Here is a 26,329-nt window from a genome sequence, read left to right on the forward strand (position 1 = left end):
TTTACCCCGCGGCCGGCCCCTGGCGGGGCGGGGCTGTGGGAGGAAGTCGCCATGAGGAGCGGGGCGGGCGCTGCCGGGTTCGCCGCAGGGCGGGGGTGGTTGGGGGCGTTGCGGGGCCCAGGCTGCTGGCGCGGCCGGGCTGAGTTCACCTCGCCGGGCGGCGCCGTCTCGAGTCCACCTTACCGTTTGCGGGAGCCAGGGAGGCGCGATGGCTCCCCCCAGGAGAGGTGACCTGAGCCCCGAGGAGAAGGACTTGCTGGGAGTGATTGCCACAGGTGAGCCCGGCCTGGCTCTGGCCCCTCTGCGGCGGTGGGCGCTGGTGCTGCCCCCGCCGGCCTGGCTCCTGCGCCTTCACTTCGCCGCGGGCTGGCAGGCCCGGCGCCCCTTCTCCGCCGCGTCGGTTGTGCCCGAGGAGGGTTGGCTTTGAGGCCCGCGGTGGTGTCGGAGCGCTGGGCCGCGGCGGGGGCGTTGCAGCCGTTACCGACCGCGCTGCCGCCTCCCGCGGGCTCCTCTCAGCCCCGGGCCGCCGGCACTGCGGGGCTCCCCAGGGGGCGTGACATGGGCCTGCTGGCCTTGCAGACCCTCTGTGGGCCGCGTCCTCCTCCTAAACGGGGAAAATGACTTCCTCTCGAAGTGGGAGAGCGCTGGCCGAGCGTGAGGCAGGCCTGTGCCGTCCAGGGAATGCCAAGGGGGCGGCTTGCCAGGCGCGGAGGAGGCGTGTGTTGCTCTGCAGCACAGCCAGGGCAAGCCCAGCTGTGAAGGTCTGACTCTGCCAAGGAAAGTTTACATCTTTCTTATGTGTATTCATACTTGTAAAGTACATTGGCGTTTATCTAAGGACTTGTATTAATGTGCTCTGCAAAGTAATGTTTTCTTGGGGATAACCCAGTTCTTTAGCCGGTTACAGTTTTTCTTATATGCTGTTGCCAGAGCAGGACGTCCTTGCAGACAGGATATTCTTAAATTAACACATTTTGAGCTTGTCCAAGGTATTGTGCACCTGTTATCCCTTGGACTGTTTTAGTTTGCATTTCGTGTAACTGTCACAGTTTCACCATTTCATGTGACACATATGTTTACTGCTTTCTGTCCCTCTTGCTGTAACAGTTGGATTTCATGGTCCAGCAACGTGAACTTCACAGTCCTATCTAAATAGTTATACCCTAAATGGTATCTTGAAAGTTATGGGCGGTGTTTGTTAGCTGGAGGTAAATGAAAAATGTGTATTGCGCTACATACATTTCCACATGTAGTTTTGAGGCAATTTGAACCCATAAGAAATTATAGTTTTGGAACTTCACTCTCAATTCTATTAAAATGTTGCTTTGTGTCAGAGACATAGGCCACTAATTTAATCTAGATGAGAGTCAGTTTGATTGACTCACTTTAATCGGAGTTTTAGGTCTTCAGTTTGTAAACACTTCTGTCTGACTTACCTGATTGGGGTCATAGGATAGCTCACTTTAGAAGAGACCTCAGGAGGTCTCTAGGCCAACCTCCTGCTCTAAACAGGTCAGCTGTGAGGTCAGATGAGATTGCTCAGGGCTTTAGCCTGTCTGGCCTTGAAAACCTCCAAGAATGGAGACTGGAGTGTCACTGGGCACCCCGTTCTGCTGCCTTACTGGGATCATAGTGAAAACGTTTCTCCTTGTATCCACTCTGAAGGTTATTTTCCTTTCAACTTCTGCCTGTTGTCTCTTGGTTTCCTACCGTGCACCACTATGAACAGCATTGCTCCAACTTTAAGTTCTAGCTAATTCTAGAAGTTTGACTTCTGTCAATTTAGTGTCTTGTTTGGAAGTCCTTCAATGTTTTGTCAAATGGAACCTGAACTTGTAAATGCAACTTTGCTTGCATTAAAATTTACCTGGAAGACTTGCTGTTTCTGATGTTCTTCTGGAAACTACTCCAGGTTCTAAGAAGCTTCACATGTTTTACATCTCTGTGTGTATATATATATATATGTGTGTGTGTGTGTGTGTATGTATGTATGTGTTTGGGGTGACATTTTGACATGTATTTGGTGACAGTGCTATGTCAGTATATTTTACTGCATCTTTATCAAGTGTGTGAAATGATTCAGGTGATTGGCTTCTTTCCCTAAAATAATTATTTTTTAGAAAAAATGGGTAAGGAAACCGAAAACTTTATGAAAATAAATTATTTCTAGTATTTGTAATTTATTTTTGAAAGAAAATGAGACAAAACTGAATTTGCAAGAGCTGCTTTGCTGAAAATTTGCTGAAAGAGCCCCTCCTTGTGATATAAAGAAGATAAACATGAAGTCTGTCATTAAAATAAGGAATGTGATGCTTATTTTTATTAAGCACATAACTGCTGGAAGAACTTTGCTTGTCATTGAATCAATGATCAGAAATTGTTAATTTGCAATAAATTTAATTCCCCAAATTTAGACTCTTTGAATGTTCTTTTATTTCTGTTTGTTTGAATGTCTGTTGAAGTTGCATTGACATTACTGAATAGGCCTTCCAAGGACTTTAAATCATATTCTTAGATCTGTGGCTTAACTGAAAGGATTCTTTTAGCAAATATAAATACTGTGATAATAATAAATATAAAATACAAAGTTATGACCTACTTTTCCTCCTACCTTTTTTTTTTTCCCCAGAGTTCAGTCTACTTGTGCATTTGGCAATTTTTAGAAATGTCATTGATCAAGCTATCTCAGTGTTTGTCCTTTCCACCTCTATTGTCTATTACCAAAAGCAAATTCCTTCCACATTTGTGGACCTGGGAGGTGGAATGTTGCAAATTTTAAACAGGAAATGGAATTTATGTAAATTAAAAAGCATGTTTCATTCTAATCAGAAAAGTCTTTGAGTGGGATAATTCCCTTTTTTGAGAATCAAGGTAGCTCTTTTAGACATAAGGTGCTCCAAAAGAGGTCAAAGTACAGAATGTGTTAAAATGCTCAGTATCATTTACTCATTCAGAATTGTTCTGATGCAGTTTATGAAAAGATATATGAGTGTCCTTTTCTTCTGTGTGTGTGTAGATCAGTTACTTCACAAAAAATGGATGTTCACTTCTAGTGCATGCCTGCAGACTGCTCTTTGATGTTATGACTTCTTTCTTTTAGCTTCTAGAACAGAACACTGGTTATTCCTAAACCTTTTCACTAAGTGCAATTGCGTTATTGGTGATTAATCTATATCTCAAGTGGTTAATCTACAAAGATTTTGATTCTAATCAGGAAGGGAACTGATATTTTCCCTCTTGATTCACAGTTCATTCCTCTTCTCACCCCCATTTCTCTCTTTGTCTTTCTTTTTTTTTTTTTCTTTTTCCCATTAAAGGAAACACCGAGGAGGCTGGACGGCTACTGGGCAGCAAGAATGTCCGTGTCAATTGCTTGGATGAGGTACAGTGAAACTGTACAAGAATAATACTGGGTTTAGGAAGGAAAATACAAAGTCTGAAGACCTTTTTGTTGTCAAATAACATTGCTATACAGGCTCCTGGAAATCAGTTATTCTGAAGATATTTCTAACCTGTAGCTGAATAATGAAACTTTGAAGAGCCTTTTTTTTTTTTTTTGTTGTTGTTAAGAAAATTTAAAGATTAATGTTACTTGCAGTGCTACACTGTTTGTATTTTCTCTCAAGTTCCGGCATGAACTTGGGTGTCTGTAAGGTAAAATCAACGCTGCAGCAAGACACATGGGAGTGCTCCCTGGTTTCTTGTCACCTCCACCAAACTGTAGTGCCTCTGCTTAGATACCAGCAGACTGTATGGGTAGGGAATACCTGTCCCCATCTCACACTTGCATCTCATCACCTAATGCCTTATCTTTGCAGAACCATAAACATACACAGTTAGTAACTAGGTCAGAAGTGGAAAACACTGTCTTTTGCAGAGGCAGAGGTGATAGATATGTAGAAGGTGAAATCCTTAAGTGCTGTCTGAATCTGGGAGGAAGTTTGTGGAAAAAGGAACCTAATATAATGTCTATATCTATTTCCTTCTCTTTTTCTTCTGTAATGTTTTTTCTAAAGCGGATAATGTTAATATGGAGTGGAAGAAAAACTGCAGTCAACCAGCTTGCATGTTTGATCAGTGTGCAGTTTATCAATTTAAGTGTCAGTTTGTGCTTTTCCTAACTTTCATAGGATCCCTGGGAAATTCAGGCTAGCAGGGACCTCAGGACGTCAGAACACTCAGGTCAGGACCTTCAGAAAGTTCAGCCTCCCATTCAGTAGCTTCAGCTCCAAGGTCAGATGAGATTGCTCTGAGCTTTATCCTGTCTGGCCTTATAAACCTTCAAGGATGGGGACCGCACAATATTTCTGGGCAACTTGTTCCACTGCCTTACCATGCTTGTGGTGAAAATGTTTTTCCCTTATGTCTGAACATCTATTTCCATTTAGGCTCATTGTCTCGCCCTCCTGCCACCTTAACTGAAGAGTTTGGCCCTGTCTTCTTGATGATCTTCCTGTAGGCACTGGCTGGCTGCTGTTGCGTTCACAAAATCACAGAATGTTAGGTATTGGAAGTGACCTCAACAGATCATCTAGTCCAATCCCCCTGCTGGAGCAGGAACACCTACATAAGGTTACACAGGAATGTGTCCAGGCAGGTCTTTGATGTCTCCAGAGTAGGAGACTCCACAACCCCCCTGGGCAGCCTGTTCCAGTGCTCTGTTACCCTCACTGAGAAGAATTTTCTTCTCAAATTTAAGTGGAACCTCTTGTGTTCCCATTTGCACCCATTGCCCCATGTCTTATCATTGGTTGTCACTAAGAGCCTGGCTCCATCCTTGTGACACTCACCCTTTATGTATTTATAAGCATTAATGAGATCATCTCTCAATCTCCTCTTCTCAAAGCTAAAGAGACCCAACTCCCTCAGCCTTTCCTCATAAGGGAGAAGCTCCACTCCCTTAATCATCTTTGTTGCCCTGCGCTGGACTCTCTCCAGCAGTTCCCTGTCCTTCTTGAACTGAGGGGCCCAGAACTGGACACAATATTCCAGATGTGGTCTCACCAGGGCAGAGTAGAGGGGAAGGAGGACGTCTCTTGATCTACTGACCACCCTCCTAATACACCCCAGGATGCCATTGGCCTTCTTGGCCACAAGGGCACAGTGCTGGCTCATGGTCATCCTGCTGTCCACCGGGACCCCCAGGTCCCTTTCCCCTATGCTGCTCTCTAACAGGTCATTCCCCAACTTATACTGGAACCTGAGGTTGTTCCTGCCCATATGCAAGACTCTACGCTTTCCCTTGTTATAGTTCATTAAATTTTTCCCTGCCCAACTCTCCAGCCTGTCCAGGTCATGCTGGATGGCAGCACAGCCTTCTGGTGTGTTGGCCACTCCTCCCAGTTTGGTGTTATCAGCAAACTTGCTGACAGTGCCTTCTGTTCCCTCATCCAAATCATTGATGAATATATTGAATAGTACCGGTCTCAGTACTCAGCCTTGAGGGATTCCACTGGATGCAGCCAAAGCCATCTGTTCTTCAGGCTGAACAAGCCCGGTTCCTGCAGCCTCTCTTCACTCCACGAGTGCTCAAAGTTCCTACCATGTCTTGGTGGTACCCCGCTGAACTCACTGCAGTTTATCCATGTATTTGTTGTACTGAAAGGCCCAACATTGGACAGAGTGTTGTAGCTGTGGTCTCATGAATGCAGGAAAATTATTGCTTCATCTACTGGTTATCTTCCTGGAGCATTGTTAGCCTTTTTTTGTGCTGCCAACAGATCAGTTTTCTGATTGTCCTTAAATAAAATTAATATTTAAACCTTAATTTCTAATGTATGAATTTCAACAACTTCTGACAAACTACTCTAACCTTTACAGTAAACTTTATGAACACAAAATACAGTGTAAGTATATTTGCAAATGTCCATTATTGTTTGTACTCTAAAAGCTTTTCTTGAATGTAATTGCTGAGCTAGTGCTGAATGACTGCACCCTTGATGCAGTATTAGAGCAACATGCAGAATTACTGTTGAGAGGATATGGTTTATTAATGGAAACCGTAGCAAGTTATGCCTCAGGCTATTGTTAAAGAATGGTACTAACAATACTTGCCTAATGCTCACATCTGACTAAATACACCCAAGGCACATAAGGCTTAAAAAGTTCATGCAATGGACTTACTGCAGTGCCCTTTTTATCCCCAAGAGTGGCGTGTGATGATGCATATTTAAATAGAAGGAGTTCAGATTTTTTTAGGATTCACAATCCGTCATTCATCTCACATCAACTTCTAGAGTTTTTCTGTTATAAACCATTTTCCCTCTGTGTTATTCTAATATCTATACATAAATAGAGTGTATGAAACCCCAGTTAAACATTAGCTTCATCTGTTATTCAGCATTGCTATAACTGGAGTCTGCTTGAATGCATCAGGTCTTATTTTCTTATGCTGCTGACTTAGCTGTTTATCCTGAAATTCAAATTATCTTACTATTGTTACTTATTTTATTGATGTTAAGAAATGAGGAAACAGCCCTGAAAATGCTTAGATATTGAAATGGGAGCACAATTCAGTTGGGAACTAAAAACTCATTTCCTTCTTTAAAGTCCCTTTTACATGAGAGAATCTACTAAATGAGCACAGGTTTAGTATAATTCCTCTGTGCTACAGCATGCATGCAGTCACAATGTAATAATTTCCACAGGCTAGAGAATCCAGAAGCAGACTGTTAAATATTGCACTTCCTGATTTTAAAAAAAGAAACACATAAGATGTCCCTTTAATTTTTTGTTTGACCATATATTCTAACTGCTTAGGTCTGCTTGTTTCTAGATTTAAAAACTACTGACAACATGCAGTCTATTCTCTATGTACTTTTAGAGAAGGACCAAGTCACATCTCAAACAATTTCCAAATGCATTGACTTCTCAATTTTCTTTACTAGAGTTTTGTTTCTTCAGTAACTGAGCTGTAATCATGGTTCTTTCCTGAACCCTTTTCAGTTATTTCAGCTTCTTCCTTCAAAAATGGAGGCATGAGCTGGACACAGTGTTTCAGCATTGCTGTTGTTACATGTATTTAAAAAAATGTTTTAAAAATCTCTACATTTATTTGCCTTTCCTGCCCATGTGCCAAGACTCACTCACCCTTCACCTCCTCTGATCTGCAGTGCTCCACTGGGAGCAGTAGGTCACTTGAAAGCAGAGTAAAACCCCTTTATTCAGCTTAGTTTCACAGATGCCCACCTTCCAAAAGGTAATATCCAGCAGATACAGTCCTGTTTTTCCCAGCATCTTTTCAGAGCAAATATTTTTTGTTGTTGTTGTTTGTCAAAGAAAGGAAAGGTATTTTGGCTCTTTATGAAAACAAATAAGTAGATAGCTTTTCCACAAAACTTGTCTTTAAAAGTTTGACTCTGGCACCTTTAAAACTTCAGAGGCATTTAAGTTCAGATGTCCCAAGATATTAGGACAAATAGATAAGCAATGGAAATGGATGCAAAATAAACACAAATATATTTCATTTAATGCACACTGCTTAGTCATTTTTTGTCCTGTTTTATGTGGAGTGGTTGCTAATTTGGAAACGTAGTGTGGAAGAAAGTGTTCAGGATTTTTCTTTCCCCCGGAAGTACAAAGCTTGTAAATAGTGTTGACGCTTCATGTTGGCAGTGTGCTGACTTTAACTCCATCCATTTGCAGGGTGCGGCTAAGATCTTTCAGATTATTACGGAAAGGCAGTCTAGAGGAAGCGTGTGGCATTTCTAGCTGTGGTCACATTGGCAGTTCAGGCTGCAAAGGAGCACTGTAGTACCACAATCCCACAGCTTCTGCAGATCAAGTGGAGAGACTTGACCTGAAAAGGCTTCACAGTTTTGTGTATTTAAAATAATTTGTAGGTAATTCATAATCTTCTTATATATAGAATTATCATTTGGCATTAGCAGCATTACTTTTTTCCTCTAGTTTGGTAATTCAGCTGTTCTCTTCTGTAACAGAATACATCTTTCTGGAAACAGTCCACTTCTAGATGCTAATTACAGAACTGAATACTTTCTGGGAATCACAGCAGCAGCTGGCTTATTAGTGTATGAGACGTGTAGCTTTGCTCATACTGATAATGTTCAGTGGAGAGCTCTTCAGTTAATCTATCTTGCTATTCCAGTATGAACTTCCTATGCTAGCAGAAAATACCCAGATATTGGACTTTATTGAGGAGAAAGAGTTTTGTCTTTTGATGTTTTTTAAATAGTATTTCAAAATACACAAACGGAAGAAAATTTGACTGCTACTAAGAACTGTCTGTTTTCAATTCAGGTCACTGACTGATGTAGACTTAAACTTTTCATCACTGCAGATGAACAGAAAGATCATCAGAGAAATCTAATGTGTTATAGATGTGAAACCAACAGCTCAGCAGGGTCACTAAAAAAGGAGAACTATAGCTATGATCGACATATTTACACTCACTAACAGTATTTCTTATTCATACTTGATTATAGCTAAAATTTTCATGCATGTGTCTATTGACTAGCCTCCAAAACCAGCTTGTAATAAGTTTGAGATAGGTTAGGGCAATCAAGGGCAAGCAAAAGCTTTAAAGATGAAATTTCTAAAGGCTTTCATGCAATGAAAATTCAAGTAAAGTATTTTTAGATTAGCAGCATTCAGTACCATTTCTGTTAAAAATCAGAGATGTTTTTACAATCCAGTTCCAAATACCTATTTGAATTAGTCTTAATTACTTGGTCTGATTTCAGTAGTGCTCTTCATTTTTATTTAGGAAAGTTGATTTTTAAGACATTACTTAACTAGTATTTCTTTATTCTTTTTGACACAGGCTCTTTTTGAAGAATTTTTTTCCTTTTTAGTAACTTTCCAAATACTGTCTCAAATGAAAGCCAAACCTCCAGTCTATGTGTTTAGTTTGTAATTTTCTGAATGAATAGGACTGTTATAGTTGCCTGAATCAAAAGAATAAAATAAGGCACTTTTTTCATGTTAATGTGGGGCTGGGTTCCTCATTGCAAAATGAGCTGGGAAAGGAGGAGGTGGATGCTGTAACATACACATCAGCATAAAAGTGTCTACAACAGTTTCTCAGCTGGAGTTTTTACAGACTCTTTTAAAATTTTATTTTCTGGTTCCATTACCCAAATCCCCTCTGACTTAAACTGCAGTTAAGTAGCTGGTGTTCACATATTCAGTGTCATAGTGCATGCCAATACCTGCCGAGGGAGCTGCTCCAGTGTGATCCAGCCCACATGTGCCACATCTTGGCCACGTTTCCACAACTGAGAAGAAGGATGAAGTGAGGATGATAAGTGTAAAACCCTTGGAATCTGAGGACTGCCGAGATTCCTCTTTTCTCTTGAATAACACAGGTCTATGTGGCCACTTCTGTAGTGTATCATCAACAATGGCTTTTAAAAATATACATGTATCATGTCTGTGTTCTTACACGGTCAGTATGAGTAAATGCTCACAATGTGGTCAGTTTTTCTGCCAAATATGCCCAGGTGACTGGGATGAGATATGGTCTTGTTCCCTAGTCACCCCTTACTCACCACCAAGATGGGAGGTGTTAATTTTGCTCCCTGTAAACTGTGTAACGTCCCTGCAAAGTAAACAAGAAACTGGGAGAGATTAGTTTTTGTCCTAGGCAATGAGGGTAAAAGACTGGATTTTTGGTCAGAAGAACATCACATAGTAGCTGCTAGAAAATGGATTCTTCATCCTTTGTTCCATACTGGAACAATAAAGTCATCTCTGTGCTTAATAAACTGTCAGAAAACATGCTGTTGCTGGCCATGTCTTTGAGATTCAGCCTGACAAGAATATTTGCAGTCATCTCAGTTTCTGCATAGGGGCATAACACAGGATACCGAGCTTGTGTCTAGCCTGTAACTTTTTTGTTTGCTGTGAATGTGAAAGGCTGATACTCGTGTGACTTTAAATCCAGTTTTCTAACAACTGTACATGTTTTCTGCTTGATATGTTTTTTTGATCCACACCACTGCCTGACACTTTAAAAATGTAATCAAAGGCTTTTTAAAAAAGGTTCCCAGGAAGAGGGAGTGACCAAAAAAAGTGCCACCACCAAAAACCAAAACAACAACAAAAAACAAACAAACCAAACCACACCCAAACCAGCCCTTTCTTTTCTCCTATAATGAGACATATTTTTTTTAATTGAAGCAATTGACGTTCAAGATAAAACCAAACTTAAAATTGTTTTCTTAATGTTTCTCCTCCAGTCAAAAACCTTATCGTGTTCATACCCTTAGAGCAGTACTTTTCTGTGCTGCTAAAGAAGGTGAACCCATACTATGACTCCAGACTGGGATTACTCATAAAAATTGCTGTCAACATAGCATAACACATAACACAACATACTTATATATTAGGATAGAAAGCCTTTGTAGGTCCACAACTGAAACCTGACAGAAACAATCACAAATTTGTTTCATGTTTGTGAAGTGATGTCTTCACATCTTTTGTTTTTTTAACAACAGTGTTTATTGCAGTTTACCAAAATATTTTGGGTTACTAAAATATAATGCATCAAGTAATCATATGTTATTGTTTTCAGTTAGAATGGAGAATGAAGAAAATATAATGCTTTAAAATTGTTATTATAATTTTAACTTTCCCAATTTCTCTCACCTTTAGGAGTTTTTTGAAAATTATACTGACAAATTTAACTCAATTGGGTTTTATTCTGTCGTAAGTTGAACCAAGAAATATATTAAGGCTCAAACTGACAGTTTATTTCAGAGTATCACATTACTATGCATTTACAGAGCTGCAGTAATGGTGTATGTGAGTATATTCACACATACAGCCTTAACCTGAAAAAAAAAGGAAGAAAATCCCATTTTGATTTCCTTCAGGGACAGACTAAAGCACACTCCCTTTTATTCAGTGTTGGAGAATGTTCTTGGGCAATTACTATGTCTTGACTGATAACATGAATCCTGACTTGCTGTTAAGTGAAAATAAACAGCATATTGGAAAAAGCGCATCGAATTCTAAAAATGGAATGTCATGCAATTTTCTCAAGCAGAAATGTGCTTCTCCCTGCCCTTTGAGAGGGAGAGTGCCTGCAATATCAATTCACCCTAGTTCTGTAAACTACCCCTAGGGTTTGCCCAGATTTGTGTTTATAACTACACCAGTGCAACTCTAATAAAAACTCAGTGCCTCTGTTGCTGAAGCTGAGCCTTTTCCTGCGAGCGCAGTCTATCAAAAGGCAAGGTGTGAGACAGTGCAGTTGTTAAAGTCTAGTTAGGGCTGTGTGTCTGAGCAAGGGCTTTCAGAGCACTGGCTGATGGAAGAGCACAGACACAATACCAAAAAGGTGGAAAAAGGGGGGGGGGGGCGGGGAGAGGAGGGTAGCACAATTACAAGTAATCACGACTGAAAATGAGCAAGATGGGTTTCAGGAACTGCAAGTCTCTGTAAGAGCAAAAGCAACAAGAACCTATTCCTAATTTTCTTGTTGCTCATCAGATCATGTGGGGGAGAAAAGAAATAACTTAGGAACCTAACAAATTTTCTAAAACAAGCTTTTGTCACTGACAGAAACATTAATTGTCTTCAGCACTAATGTCTTATACAAAATGCCAATGACAAATTGGTGGTACAGGGTTTTATCAGTCTGGTCTGTTTTCAAATATATAGCAAAGCATAATCAGAAAAGCAACATGGAAACGGCAGACTTACTATATGTTAGTAAACGTATTTTTTCATCAAGGTTTTGTGAGCGTTTTTGTTGTTGCTAACTTAAATCTTGTGAGGCTTAGGCAGATACACTCAATGTGTACGTACAAGTAAAAATTATCGATGGTATGGAGATCAAGAGATAAAACTAATTATTTTTTGTATGCTACTTCTTGTTTGTGTTGTTAGCATGGCATGACCCCTCTAATGCATGCAGCGTACAAAGGGAAAATAGACATGTGCAGGTTGCTGTTGCGACACGGGGCTGATGTTAACTGCAACGAACACGAGCATGGATACACTGCCTTGATGTTTGCTGGACTTTCAGGTAACTTCTTACTGAACTTAGCACACTGATTTTTATGACATTGATGGGTACAATTTGCCATAAATTAATTATTTAAAGGAAAATGGCATCTTTTGGTTATTCAGGTTTACTGTTACTTTTATGAACCAGGAATATATGTCAAGACCAGCAGAATCATCAGGACAGTGGAATAAGATAGCTACTGTTCAGGCTTGTTTCATATAAAAATGGACTTTGTTCAGAATCTTGAGACATATACTCTATTTTGTCTTGTTTGTCACATCTCAAAATTCAGTCTCCTGTGACTGTTTTCACCTGAAGTAGGATACATTCTGTTTAATTATACTGTGTTACACTGGAAAAGATGCTGCACCAAACTGCTTTTTTTTAGGATTACGAATCAGTAGCCTTTGCTAACATTTGCGGCTTGTCAGAACAATCTAGTATTTTTCAAATTTTGCCTTTTTCCTATATTATTTTTGCAATTATCTTGTGGGCTTTTAAACATGTATTTAGTAAGTTTTTAAAAAAGTGTTTTCTCACATTAATATTCACTCTTACATTTTTTTTTTCTTGAGCGTGCTTATAGCTGTATGTATCTTCTCCTGTCTGAAGTGGTGGTTTGCAGGTTTCCACTTGCTATTCTTTTTCCCTGATGAAAGGAACAATTATTTCCTTGAGTAAGAAAAATACATTACATAAAAAACCATAGTTCCTTCTGGAGAAAATATTAGATTTGGGAATACTAGGTTATCTTAAGTATCTTCTTTACCAGGCCACTTACGTCATCCCAAAAAGGAGATTCTAAAGAAGTAAGATTTCTTAGCAGGCAGAGTTTAAACTCTGCCTTCTTTCATCTTAAGTATAAAAAAGAAGGGCATATGTGTGTATGTGAACTTTAACTGGATCATCAGATTGCTTTTCTGCTAAAACTTTGGTAAAAAGATTTGGGAAATGTCAGTGTTCTGTGGCATTGAGCGACATCAGAGCTGCAGCAGATAGACGGGAACAAACTCTCGGAGGTTGTTAAATGGCTCCAGCTTTATGGAAAATGGTGGATTTTTACCGTTTTCTCACAGCTGAGCTTTTAACCTGCCATCCTGGGTTTGAATGCTTCTGAATGTTGACTTTAAGGTCTGTTATCTGTGAGTGCAAAAGGTACATAAGCACTACTGACGCATTGCCTTTGTTTTAAAATCAGAAATACTCTTTTCCATCCACAACCCAATTCTTTAAGTTCACTTTTCTGTACTTAGCATGTGCACAAAACCTGATACTCTAAGAACACCTTTGAAAGCAGAACCAGCACGAGTGGTGACAAGTGTCCTTATTAGTCTCTGAAGGGCATCAATTAAGTCATCTAATCTTCCCATCAAATTTTAGCTTCATTTTACTTGGTATTTAGCCCAGTCTGAACACCCAGTTCCTGCTGCGGGGAAAGGAACAATCTGTTCTCTTCTCTATGCTCCTGCTACATAATAGTACTGGATTTGTTTTTCTTCTTAGAATAGCAAATGTTGTAGTTGAACTGTCAAACTAGATTACTAGAATTTGCTTCTATACTGCTATCCAGAGGGACCAAGCTCTAGTGTATGCATAAGACTCCTATAAGCTTCAAATAATGACATTAAGAACACTTATTTCCCTCAGTGTTACTCCTGCTCTTCAAGATATTCACCCCATGTTTTTCTACAACATAAAGAATTACAAGTTCTTTTCTCTTATATTTTTTTTCTCTCTCATTCCCTTCTGAATTCAGGAAACAAAGAAATCACCTGGATGATGTTAGAGGCTGGAGCAGAAACTGATGTTGTCAACTCTGTGGGAAGGACAGCAGCTCAGATGGCTGCTTTTGTGGGTAAGGTGAAAAGTCTGTTGTGATTTCCTAAATTCCTAAAGAAGTAAAATGATAGATATAAGTCTCAGACCCTGTTCTAAGGTAGTCAGTATTTATGGACCTGAACTTGACAAGAACAAGAGAAAAGCTTTGTGATTCCAGTATGATGTGTGATCCTGGCAAAACATGGAACCAGGCTTTTTTCCATTGTTATGTTTCTTTTTCTTTTTCTTGTCTTTTTTTTTTTTTTTTTTTCCTAAACCCTTTTTACTTTTTTACCCATCTTGACAATGATGGGAGTTTCCTGGATGAATGTTCCCAAATATGCAACTTTTTCTCCATTTCTAGCAAGGGTGTGTGATAAAACATTATCAGAAAAAGTGGCATCATTTTAATAATTCAGCTATTGCTGTCCAAATGACCTTCCCAACAACCAAAAATGAGACCCATATTTTCACTTCAACGCAACCTTCTTGTTTAAGTGTCTGAAAACTCTCTTGCAAGTCTGTTAGGTGTTCTGGATTCAAGAACCTGCCTTGCCTTTTAGAGCTACTTCCTTGAATAGTGCGTTAGCGCAGTTTCAGTTTCAATGATATCTCATTCTTGTCTTTTAAAGAGGAAAAGATTGACATTACTCACTTGAAGTTCAAGCAGCAAAGCCTTAACTATTCACTTAATATGTCAGAGAAGTCCATTCCTATTAATTATGCTTTGGATTTGGAGAGTCTTTTCCAATGTGATGCTGAATTGAGTTATTAGCTAATGGGGAATATTGTCTCCAACATAATTTTGGAGAATTCTTGTTTCAAATCTCATCATGTCACTGAGATAAAATATTTTGAGGCATACTGAGATATGCTGCTCTGCAGAAGTCTGAGTGTTGAAATCCATTCCTGTTTTCTTTTATTCTCTGTCCAATCAACATTAATTCATCTGTCTGTGTGTGGGAAGTGAGGATACTTCTTACCCTGTCATTTGTCTTACACTGTGCTCTATTAGCTTAGAACAGTCCCTTCTGAAACAGTGGAGAGCTTTAAATGCTGGGAATTTGCTTGGCTATGTCATCTTCTACTGATTAACAGGATTAGTGCCAAGATAAATCAATTTAAAGAATGTGATCCTGAACTGGAGAAGCTAAGTTTTACTTTCCCTTTAGCCAAGTAATCCATCATGTTGTCAGATGTAGAAAATAAGAAGGGGGTGTTACTTCCATCACGGTCCCTTTTTTTTTTTTTGTTAAATTTTAAGCATGTTCTGTTCTTAAAATTTCTCCCACTTTAGGTTAATGCACTATCTGTTTCAGGTCTGAAAACTTATAAGTCTCGATGCAAATGTCATTAATTCTTGAAAGTGCAAAGTGGAGAGAACCTCTCTTGGAAAATTTTAACACCAGCATTTCACTATTAGTATAATATAACTTTGGGGAGAAATACCTGTTCTCTTGGTTGTGGCATACCAGGGAGGGAGGGTGCAGGAACAGGACAGCGTTCTCAAAATGAATTTTCATGAAGTCCTTCCCTGCTGGGAGTCAGTATGTTACACTTACTGAGCAGAAAAGTTGCGCTTATCGAATGCCTGTTACCACTGCAAAGCGTATCTCGCCGAGCTCCTTTGTGGGTAATTCTCACATCGCTTTTATTAGATACAGATTTAGGTCTTTTTTTTGGTTATGTCATTTCATTGGTCATTTGTTTTCTTGTGTGCCTTTAGGTCAACATGACTGTGTGACTGTCATCAACAACTTCTTCCCGCGTGAAAGGCTGGACTACTATACTAAACCACAAGGTTTAGATAAAGAACCGAAACTGCCAGTAAAATTAGCTGGGCCTCTACATAAAATTATTACTACTACTAATATGCATCCTGTTAAGGTGGAGTAATACGCAAATTCTATGTGTTTGTTGGCATGGGAACTGTTTCTTTACGTCAGAAAGCATTCAGCTCTTCAGAGACCAGTTGAGATCAAAAGTATTATCCACTAATTCAGATGCTTCTGAAAATGAGAAAGAATTGGGCTCAACATTTGGACATGATTAAAAACTGAAGCTATATACACCGTAATCTCAAACTAAGATCTTAAAGTGGAGAGATATGTGTTTTTTACATCAATAGCCATAAATAGCTTTCTTTTTGGCTTGCTTTTTTTATTAGACCCACTTGAGGTGCAAACATAAAACAATCTCCTGGCTTAACAAAATCTCATTGTTCTCTCAATGCTTGTCTCAGCATGTATCTTTCTACCTTCATCACTGGTTCACCGTAGTAACATCTGCTGCTGTTGTTTCTGAAAGTATGGCAAGTGATATTTATTTTTACTTCCCAGTGTATTTGCTGAAAATAATGTTTACTCCTCCAGTGTAGTTCAGAGAAATTAATACACCTAAATTCAAAGACAAGGTCCTTGGGTTTGCCGTTCAAAGTCAGGAATTTGTCAACAGTTGCCAAACAGGTATCTGCAACACATGCAAACATTAATGCATCCGTGGCAGCTAATTTAGCGAGTAAAGAGTTCCCTCTTAAAATGGTGAGTTCAGTGCTTTCCTAGTGCACCTGAAGCACTCCAAGATTATGCGAGGTTCATGTCTTCTGTGAAACTGCTTAAATCATACAAGTCCAGTTTACTTTAGGTCAGGGGTGTCAAACTCATTTGTAGAAGTAGTTACATTTACACAGTCTTAAAATTACATTCAGCCCTTTTAAGGCAACCACAAGGCTGATGTGGCCTCAGGTGAAAATGAGTTTCACACCCCTACCTTAGGTGTTTAAAAGGAAAGAGATTTTGCAACAGTGTCCAGTAGTTTCTGTAACTTTTTCTTTTAAAATAGTTTTTACTCTTTAGGTTCTTACTCTGGGAAGATACTTATTATTTTTAATACCAGACTTAATTTTGAATACTGCTTTTACGGTTACTGTGAATTACCGTATACTAAATAGTAATACCAAATAATGACTGAAAAAAGAAGGGGAAGACTGCATAAGGTGGAATTAGAGGAATATTAGAAACTCCACTGAAATTTAGCTATGATGAGCTGTATAACCTTTAATGCTGATGCACAAGTTCAAAAACATTAGTTCCTAATTGGATTACATTTTCCTCAATCTTTCTCATAGATCGTGTTGCTGGTAAAAGAGAACCCTCTATTGGCCGAAGTAGAAGCACTGCAGAAATGTTACAGGGTTCTGGATCTAATTTGTGAGAAATGTATGAAGCAGAAAGATATGAATGAGGTACTTGCTATGAAAATGCACTACATCAGTTGCATCTTCCAGAAATGTCTTACATTCTTAAAAGAGCGAGAGGATAAACTAGATGGACTTATCAAAAGGTACGTATTTCTACAGAGAGGTCTGAAGGTTTGTGCATGAACCAGCTTTACAGATACGCAAGAAAGACAACTGTAATAATAGATCGGATTGTCTTGGATAAAGGCTATGCCAAGTACATTTTGAAATAATCCCAGTTACAGTCACTTCAGGGTGGCATTGACTCCCTTTTTTCTGTCTGAAGTGACATTGTCTTTTCTGGGGTACAAAGGAAACATTCCTAGTGCTTCAGTTCCCTGCTGGAACCGGTCAGAGCTTGGCAATCACACACCAGGAAACAGCAGAGAGCGACGTGGGGTGGAGACAAAGGGGAGTGACAGGCTTGAAAAAAGAATTTCTCAGTGTCTGATATGGATCATCTGGGAGCATTTCTCTTGCTCTCCAGAAGTCATACATGATGAGAGTATTTTCAAAAACACTTAAGCAACCGAGAAGTGCAAATCCCACTGGCTCGGGATGAGACTTACACGGATCTTCAGAACATACTCAGAGTTACAAAACCAGCTGCTTGTTTTTAAGTATCAAAGTAAATGTCCTGGCTTTCGGAAGGATCACATTCCCCGTAGACCTCCATGGATTTCTGTGTGATGCTGAAAATAAATTATGAAGTCAGCTTTCACATACTGAAACCAAATAGTTCATTGGTGGTCCATATAAAAAGTAGGAGCCAACCAGTTAAATATAGAAACACTAGGACTGTAACACACTATTAAACATTAAGTAAAGCAGAATTTGCATCTTAAAGTATTATGTATTCTTCTGTGTTTATTTTTACAATGCTAATTTTTAAGCACAACAAAGCATTTTGCTGCTTCAGTCTGATGTAGATACTAGTCTACCGGTAGATTATTATGTTTCTCTGTGTGGCTCAATTAGTAAATAGTGGTTTCAGAGCATACATTTAGTTATTTTATATTTCATAATGATTACCCATTAGAATAAAAATCATTTCATTTGCATTTTAAACACTGTTACATTTGAAGTTGTCAAATTATTTTGAATTATAATTTTTCTCTGAAAGAGGACAGAGTCAGGAGGACAGAGCACAGCATGCTGGGTATTTGTTCTTGAACATTCACTATGTGATTTCTTATTTGACTTTGGTTTTTAAAAATTTAGTCTCTTGAAAGGAAGAGATAAAGATGGTTTTCCTGTATATCAAGAGAAGCTAATTCGAGAAAGTATCCGAAAGTTTCCTTACTGTGAAGCTACGTTGCTCCAGCAGCTTGTGAGAAGTATTGCTCCTGTTGAAATAGTAAGTTTTTCCTATCAAGAAAATACTTTCCAAGCAACTTGCATAGTAAATTCAGTTTAAACTAAGCCATCTTTCTGTTTTTCAGCTTCTGCAATGTATTATATTAAGCAAAGTTTTTTGATGTCCCTGAACTCTCTGGCAAACATATTACAGGAAAATGCTCTAAAATACTTCAACTAGTTGTTTGTTTTCCTGTGTCTATAATGAATGCTTAAAAACTTCAGCTTTTAAAGAAAATTATAACTATGTTTGTGTCGGAGCTTTCTTTTCCTACTGTGAGATGTCTATTCAGTTTTTCTTTGCCAATTCGCTTTTACAAGTTGTAGGTTTTGCAATCTTTTTTTCACAATGTCTAAATTCAATTTAAGATCAAATCATTTCCTAGATTTAATGCATTTCTAGTGTACACATAAAGTTAGTAGTACATGATGGTAGAAACAGAGAAAATGTTCTGTGAAGCTCCTTTTATAACAGGGAGAGTAAAATGTATAGCTAAATTAGGAAATCAAAATTACAAATTAAAAAATCTAACTTCAGTTTTCCTCATGCACCTTGGCTGACACACTTCATCACAGTACTGTTAATTAGTTCATAATAAATCTTACACAAGAGTTGTTACTCTTTTTAAAAATGCTCTCTCTGGCCTCCAACAGCTACATGTTATATGCACCAACACTGGGGAAGTGGAACAATTTTGTGACGTGTTTGGATTATGCTGAGTGAATTAAAAATAGCCTCCCGCTTAAGTGGCTCCAGTCTACTGAAATGTCCTGAGGCTTAATGCAATCCCTACTGTTTGTCTAGGCCAGAAAAATAAACACCATGTGGAAACATAAGCCATCATGGTGCATTAAGACTTGCTTTAAAGTAAACATTTTCCTTCCTGTTCCTTTTTTCTTACAAGAGCTTGTAGCCTTTTGTGCCTTCTCCCTTTAAAGAAATACAGTTTATTGCATTGGATTTCTGTCCATTTGCAGAACTGGGAAGGAGGAGATGCTATACATTTTAATTGTCTGGAAGGCCTTGACCTTTGGCTTGCACCATTACTTTGGATTCAGTCTGGGCATCTCAGCACTGTCGTAGTCATTATGATCATGTATATTCCATGGTAGCCCAACAGTTCAAGGATTTACTGAGAGATGGGGCAACTTGGTGGGTTTTTTCCTCTAGTGTTTACATCATTGCCTGAAAGAAAAGTCGTAACTTATGGTTATCAGTATAATATACTAAATCTTACTGCTTGTATTGCTTGGGAAAGATACTGCAAATAATTGTTTTGAAGATTCTGATTTCTGACCATTTGGTCTGTAGTATCTGAGTGCACTGAGCACAATAGTGTTGCACTGACAAGTAAAATATCTTTGTGTGTGTCAGCACAGAGACAAATTTGCAAAAACCTGCTACAAGCACATGACAGCACGTAAAGAACAGAATTCATTAGTAGTATTATTAACAAATTACCGAGTAAAAAAATATAATTTTAATCCTCCTTTCTACAGAAGCTAAGGACTGAGTTAAGTTTATATACAAAAATGTAGCTAACTGTAGAAATGTTGGGTTGCGCATGTGAGTTGAACTTTTGCGATTTAGTTTTATGTTCTTGCTGCTATGGCATCTTGAGTGAGACCGCAGCCGGTTGCTTGGAAACTCACATTCCTTGTTTTGTTTTCTTCTTGTGTCCCTCTTGATGGGAGTGCTGGTTTTTCACTTCCTGACCACCTCTTGTCTTACCTTTCAGGGTTCTGATCCTACAGCTTTTTCTGTACTTACACAAGCTATTACTGGCCAAGTGGGTTTTGTGGATGCCGAATTCTGTACAACTTGTGGGGGAAAGGGAGCAGACAAAAGATGTTCAGTGTGCAAAATGGTAAGAATCCATGAATAGTTGTAATGAATCACAAAATATAGCGCCACTGAGGTGCCGAGGATTTTGAATGCTTGACTATTTACTGTGTAGATTTATGAGGAGTGGCACGTATGCCTACAATGAAAATGTGCAAGCCAGCTACTTCTGGGAGAGGTGCCTGAAATTCACAAGTAAGAGCACTTGGATCTCCAAGTGTGTATGTTTAAGAACTAAGAAAGAGTAAAATTTCTGTATGTTTACAAAGTAAACTATTCTTTATAGAGTTCATATAGCTTAGAATCATTCCATATGACCTTAAAAACTGCTTTAAAATACCAGTAAGTAATATACATAGGGAGATCTAATTTGGCACGTTAAGAAATACAAGAATATTGTATTTTTTAATACATAAAGATGAATTGATAGCTCTGGTAACTTTCAGGTGATGTACTGTGACCAGAACTGCCAGAAAATGCACTGGTTTACCCACAAAAAAGTCTGCAAGACCCTGAAGGAAATTCATGAGAAACAAGAACTAGAAGCTGCCAAAGAAAAAAGGAAACAAGAAAAAAAGGAAAAAAAAGGTTAGAATCTGTAGTTTGCTTGCTGAAACTAATGCTGCATTAACTGCACCACAAGGAGGAACAGCAAGAGATCTTAAAATCTGTAAGAGCCACGCTTGAAAGAAAAATGTTTGTTGTAGCATAGTAGCATACATGCATTTGTGGAATTCTGGTCTTTCAAATTACAAGTGCTGTGTACTTTCTAAAATCTGGTTTTTAATGCTAGAGTTACACAGATTTCTGCAACTAAAGTACTGTGAAGTACACTGCACTGTTTCAAAATCCAAATCTTTAACCAAAATCATGCTGAAGTTTGATGCTACTCTGCCTTTCGTTGGAGGCATTAGGACAAGTTGGATAACAAGAAAGCAGCCCGTTCCTTCCAGTTGCAAAGGTTAATGCAGCAGTTAATTATCCTGTAATACTTTCTTCATGATCAGAGTATCAAGTTGTGTTGTGTATTTGAATGTGAAGAAAGCAAGCGCCACTCTAAACTGCTAATGGTGTTTTTCTCCCTTCACAAAGCAGATGATTAATACATCATGACAGAAAAACCACTGTTTTACACACACACTCCCTTAAATTATTCTGATACCATGTGAAATAATACAAAAACTGGAGGTGAAATCACTTTTTCTCTTGTACAACTTACTAGATTCCCTTTTCCTTGTTTTGAGGATCATAGAAATGCACTGGACAACTCACACTTTTCTTATAATGGCAGCATCCTTCACTTCAGCTGGACTGTGAAAACTATAGCAGGAAGTAAATTAGTAATAAGTTACTTACTGAAGTTTTCAACAGCTCCATGTGATGATCCTGTTACAAGAGTTGCTGTTGCATGGCATCAAGATGACTGTGGAATTTGGGGACAAGGATACCAGAAATCGCACACAGCAAAACGTGAAGAGCTGTGAGCAGTGTGGTACCTCACACTGGTGACAAATGCGCTTGCAGGTTCATGTTAACTGAATGAGTCAGTGTCTGGGTGCGGAGGCAGAGACAGATCTTAGTGGATGGCTCTTCCCCCTCCCATCCGTAAAAAGGGAAGCTGACATTTTTTTGACATGTTACTACTCCATTACCTACATGTTAATCTTCACTAACTTCTTCACCTACATGGCCAACACACTAGAGACCTTATCAGATTATGCTTTGTTAGCAAGACAGTGAATTGCTCTTAGCCTGAAGTCACCTTCTGAATGGTGCTGCATCAACGGTCCTCTTACCAACAGCAATTTTTAGCTAATAATACCCCCTACAAATCCTATACATCAGGAGTGGGAAGTAAAAAACCCAGCAGCTGCAACTACAAGCAAAACCTAGAGTTTAAGAGTTTCTGCCATGCAAGGGTGGTGTGTGTTTCAGCTTGTGCCTAAGGCAGTTGGCTGCAGAGCCAAGTGAGACCTTGGCAGGGCTCTGGCAGTGTTGTGGCTGGATGTGACAGGGTTTTCAGCTGGCTGTCAATCATAACAGAGAAAAAGAGACCGAGATAGACTCCTTCCGAAGGTGCCAGGGCCCCCAGTCAGGCTTCCCTCTCTTCTCAGAATTGCTAGCACATGATCCCTACTTAGCAGAAACAAGGCAAAAAGTTACTTGACTTTTTTTTTCTTTTGAAGACATTGCTTTAAAAGTAAAGGTGCAGTGGGTGATTCTGTTCCATGCAGTAAGCTTATAAATTTTAGGATGATGCGCTTCAATTGAAGTTCATTGTGGTCAGCTGTTCATTAGAAATTAATTTATTCAGTCTGTAACATGCAAAAATGCTTCCTACATAATAATGTGAATGCTTTTTTTTTCCTTAAAAAAAACTGTCACAGAGGCACCCTGAGGCTAATTTAAGGGACAACAGGGTCCAAAACCACTTTTATTAAATCGGTGAGAAACAGGGTTTTAGCACTCCAAAAGTGACTTAAATATAGGTTCGGGTATCAGTTGAGGAAAATTACTAAGGGGCAGCAACTGGTACAACAGGCAGTCCACAGAGTGCATGCACGTGGCTTCACCCAAAACAGTGCCGGAACCACCCCCGAGTCCCAGAGGAGTACACACTTGCCTGAACACGGTGCGGGATTATTCTTAAAGAGATACAGGTAAAGCGTACGCTCACGATTCCGCGAGGGTAAATTTATAATACACTCGCAATTGTGTGAGGATTAATTTACTTACACGTGCGAATGTGCATGGAATACTACACGTGCTTATGTGGAAGCACGGGAGGAAAATACACTCGCGATTGTGCGAGGAAATAAAGTTACACTCGCGATTGTGCGAGGAAATAATTTAAAGTACGCGTGCAAATATGCACGGAATAAAGTTACACTTGCGATTGTGCGAGGAAATAATTTTATACGTGCTTGTATTAAGCACGGGAAGTTACACGTGCATATGTGCACGGAAAGGATAAATATACTCGCAATCCTGCGAGGGGTTTTACTCACACCCGTGGCGGCAAGGCAAGCGGAGTCTCCATCCCGGCGAGGGGGGGTCTCGGCGGCAGCATCTTCATCGTGCTCCGAGAGACCGGCGACAATGGGCGCAGTCTCGACGAGAGTCCCGTTTTTATACTGGCTGATCAGACCTGACTGTAGGCATTCTAGAAGCTTCTCTGCACCCCCACACCGTGTGTGGGGTGCCCCTGAAGCCTCCAGACATCCCCCACACTGGTCAGAGGTGCCCAGCAGCTCACTGGCGCCTCAGCACTCCCTTCTCCTAATGGCCCTGACCAGGGTGCTCTGGGCCAAACAAAAGAAGCTGTTAGCCTCAAGTAGCAGAGAGAGGGAGATGTGCCTACTCCCTCCATACTGAAGGAGGGAGGGGGAGAGAGGAGGGTTTGCATTCTGCCACAAAAACCCAGCAACATCAAACCAGCCGACAAAACCCAACCAAATGACCAAAAAAAACCCAAACCACAAACATAAAAAACTAACCTGTACTCTCTGTTTAACCAGCCTGCAGCCATTCTTTGTAAAGCTAACTGTAAGAATAGTGTCAATAAAGCAAGTTTGAATTCAAAGCTAAAAGAACTGTAGTGTCCTACTCTGCTCTTCTTAGTATTAAAAAGAAGTTTAGCAAAATTGAAAATAAATTAGGGAGAACTTTGTGTAGGGTTGTTTCAGAGCAATATTCCATCAACGTAAGCAGAGCTGTAGTGCCTTAGGGTTTTTTTGATGAACCTTGCTGAAGTTAATCATTTTTGTAATTGATGCAAAGTCTCCTAGTGTTTGTTACTCTTCAACAACAACAAAAAAAGTTTGTTTGCAGATGGGTTCATTGTTTACTAAAGATGCAATTTCTCTTTTGCTTAGATGCCATGCAACTAGTAGAGGGTAGTTCTACAAGTGAAGAACAGTCAGATCCTGGTCCGGATGCTACCAAAGCAGTGAATCCAAATCATGCTACTGAGGGAACGGAAGAACCTGAATTTACCAAAGAGACGGAGGCACGAGCCCTGCACCCTGACAGTCCACTGCAAAGTGAGACTGGCTTATCTGACATTGCTCTTCAAAAAATTCAAGATTCTGAGGAGTAAGAGGAGGGTAGGAGGGGACTAAGTGTTCTGGCTACGTCCCTGTACCTCAAATGTCTTAGAGAACTTTTTATGCTGACCATGTCCGAGTTCTTTTGGCATGGCTTCTGCGAGACTCCCTCTGAAAGACAGCATGTCTCTGCTTATCTTGAGATGAAATGCTGGCTCATTTGTCTATAAATACTTAAGGTTCTGTTGTAGATTGTCAACGTAGATATTTCTTATCTGATAAAAACTAGAGTGGCATAGATCCATCTGCATGTATACCACCAGTAAGCATAGTAAAGATCTATGACTGTGGTTAATCAGCCACTTGGTGAAAAATAAAAAGCATTTGATTTGGATTATTCATGTTTTCAGAACCTAAAATCTATTTTAATTGTAATTTTTGGTTTTTTTGCAAGTACACAGAACTGTAGTTAAAAGTGTTTGGAAGCCAACTGTTAAACTGGTTTTTTGACACCATTTTATGAAGCTTTATCTGAAAGAATTCAGGAGCAGTTAAGTTTCTGAAGATGCTCATCTGTACTGTAAATATTTTTGACTAGTGAGTGCACAACAATAGTGTCCATTTTGTGGCAATTTTATTAAATGATACTGCTGTTTCAGACGTCTTAAGCTGACTGTGAAATATATGTTGTAACAGAATTATTTCACTATTGGTCTAATCAAAAATATTCCAAGTTTGTCAAACTCTAATGAAGGGAAGACCAGAATGATTTAAAATATTCTGACTGACAATAATAATGGTTTCTAAATCTTAGCTTTCAGGTAAAGATGTCTTAGAGCACACTGGGATGGATGTCACTGGTCGCAGTGAATTAAATGGGAAAATTCATGTGTGCATTGACACAACTGGGATTTCACTTAGGCTTTCAACTGAATACTGTATCTAGAAAATAGTTCCCCTTAACTGTGCTGTTTTCACTCAGATTTACTGCTGTGTCTTGTGAAATCAATGGGAACGCCACAACTGAAAATACCACTTGCTGCATAAGGATGGCAAAAATTGCGATAGATAACTGTTGGATGTTTTGAACATGGCAATATCCTTCAACTTAGAGGAATAAGGACCATGCTCAGAGGAAAGAGAGGAAAAATACTATTAATTTTTTACTATTTAATATATTGAATGTTTTTGTTTAATATTTTGAAAACTGTAAGAGCAAGGATACATAAATGCACCTGTGCAGGGAATGTACCCATGTTTTAATTTCAAGGATTAGTAAATTGTAAAGAATAAAGGGAAGTTTTTTAAAAGAAGGAGCTGCATGGCAATTTTCTTTACTGCATCTGTAACACTGTTGGGACATACGGTGACATTCTCGTTTTACATGTGTGGGCCTCCTCTAGCTCGGGTGTACGAGTTTAATTTCCTGACAATTGGCAAGCAAGAGATGTCTGCCTGGAACTGAGATATGGAGTCACGATATGGTCACTGGCCACTCTTGGATCTGGGAATGCAGAAGTACTTCTGGTTCCCTGTTCTACATGTGGCATTCGGGGCTCATGGGGGAGCGTTGCTCTTCAAGGTTTCTCTGAAAATGCAAACCCTTTGGCAGAAATGCTTCAGGATTTTAGAACTGTGTTAAAATCCACAGCATAAGTCTTGCTTTCAGTCTGCCAGACAACGCTTCTTGATGAGGAAGAAAAGCCTAAGCAATAGGAGCAAATATGAACATGGGTAGTAGATGTGAAGCATGGTATTGTTGATGCGGATTCTGCAGTTGTGTTTTTTCCCATCCTAACTTGAATAGGCCTCAAAGTCACTATGAGCAGAGGCTGCACAGCGAGTCTGAGGAGAGCAACTGCAACCCAATCTTGGGTCCCAGAGCGCACTGACGCTCCAGAGCTACCTCTGCCTTCCTCAGCTTGAGCTGGCAATGGCTCTTCTGTTGGAAGATCATGGTTAACGTGTCCTGCATGAACCAGGGGGAATGACTGGCTCTCGCGTAATCATGAATTGGAAGAAACATCTCGTGACATGTTACTCGGAAGACAAGT

At 39.5% G+C, this 26,329-nt stretch overlaps 1 protein-coding gene across 1 annotated transcript; it reads left to right on the forward strand.

Annotated features, from left to right (window-relative positions):
- The first annotated feature begins 80 nt into the window (after positions 1-80).
- Positions 81-25,588, forward strand: ANKMY2 (ankyrin repeat and MYND domain containing 2). Its single transcript, XM_065830229.2, has 10 exons — positions 81-275; positions 3,318-3,382; positions 11,854-11,992; positions 13,731-13,829; positions 15,519-15,679; positions 16,920-17,134; positions 18,252-18,387; positions 20,126-20,254; positions 20,676-20,817; positions 24,105-25,588. The coding sequence occupies exons 1-10, from the start codon at positions 209-211 to the stop codon at positions 24,326-24,328; spliced, it is 1,377 nt and encodes a 458-aa protein (XP_065686301.1). The 5' UTR covers positions 81-208; the 3' UTR covers positions 24,329-25,588.
- Positions 25,589-26,329: the final 741 nt, after the last annotated feature.

This window comes from Patagioenas fasciata, chromosome 2 (assembly GCF_037038585.1).
Source record: "Patagioenas fasciata isolate bPatFas1 chromosome 2, bPatFas1.hap1, whole genome shotgun sequence".
In the NCBI taxonomy this organism is placed as follows: domain Eukaryota; kingdom Metazoa; phylum Chordata; class Aves; order Columbiformes; family Columbidae; genus Patagioenas; species Patagioenas fasciata.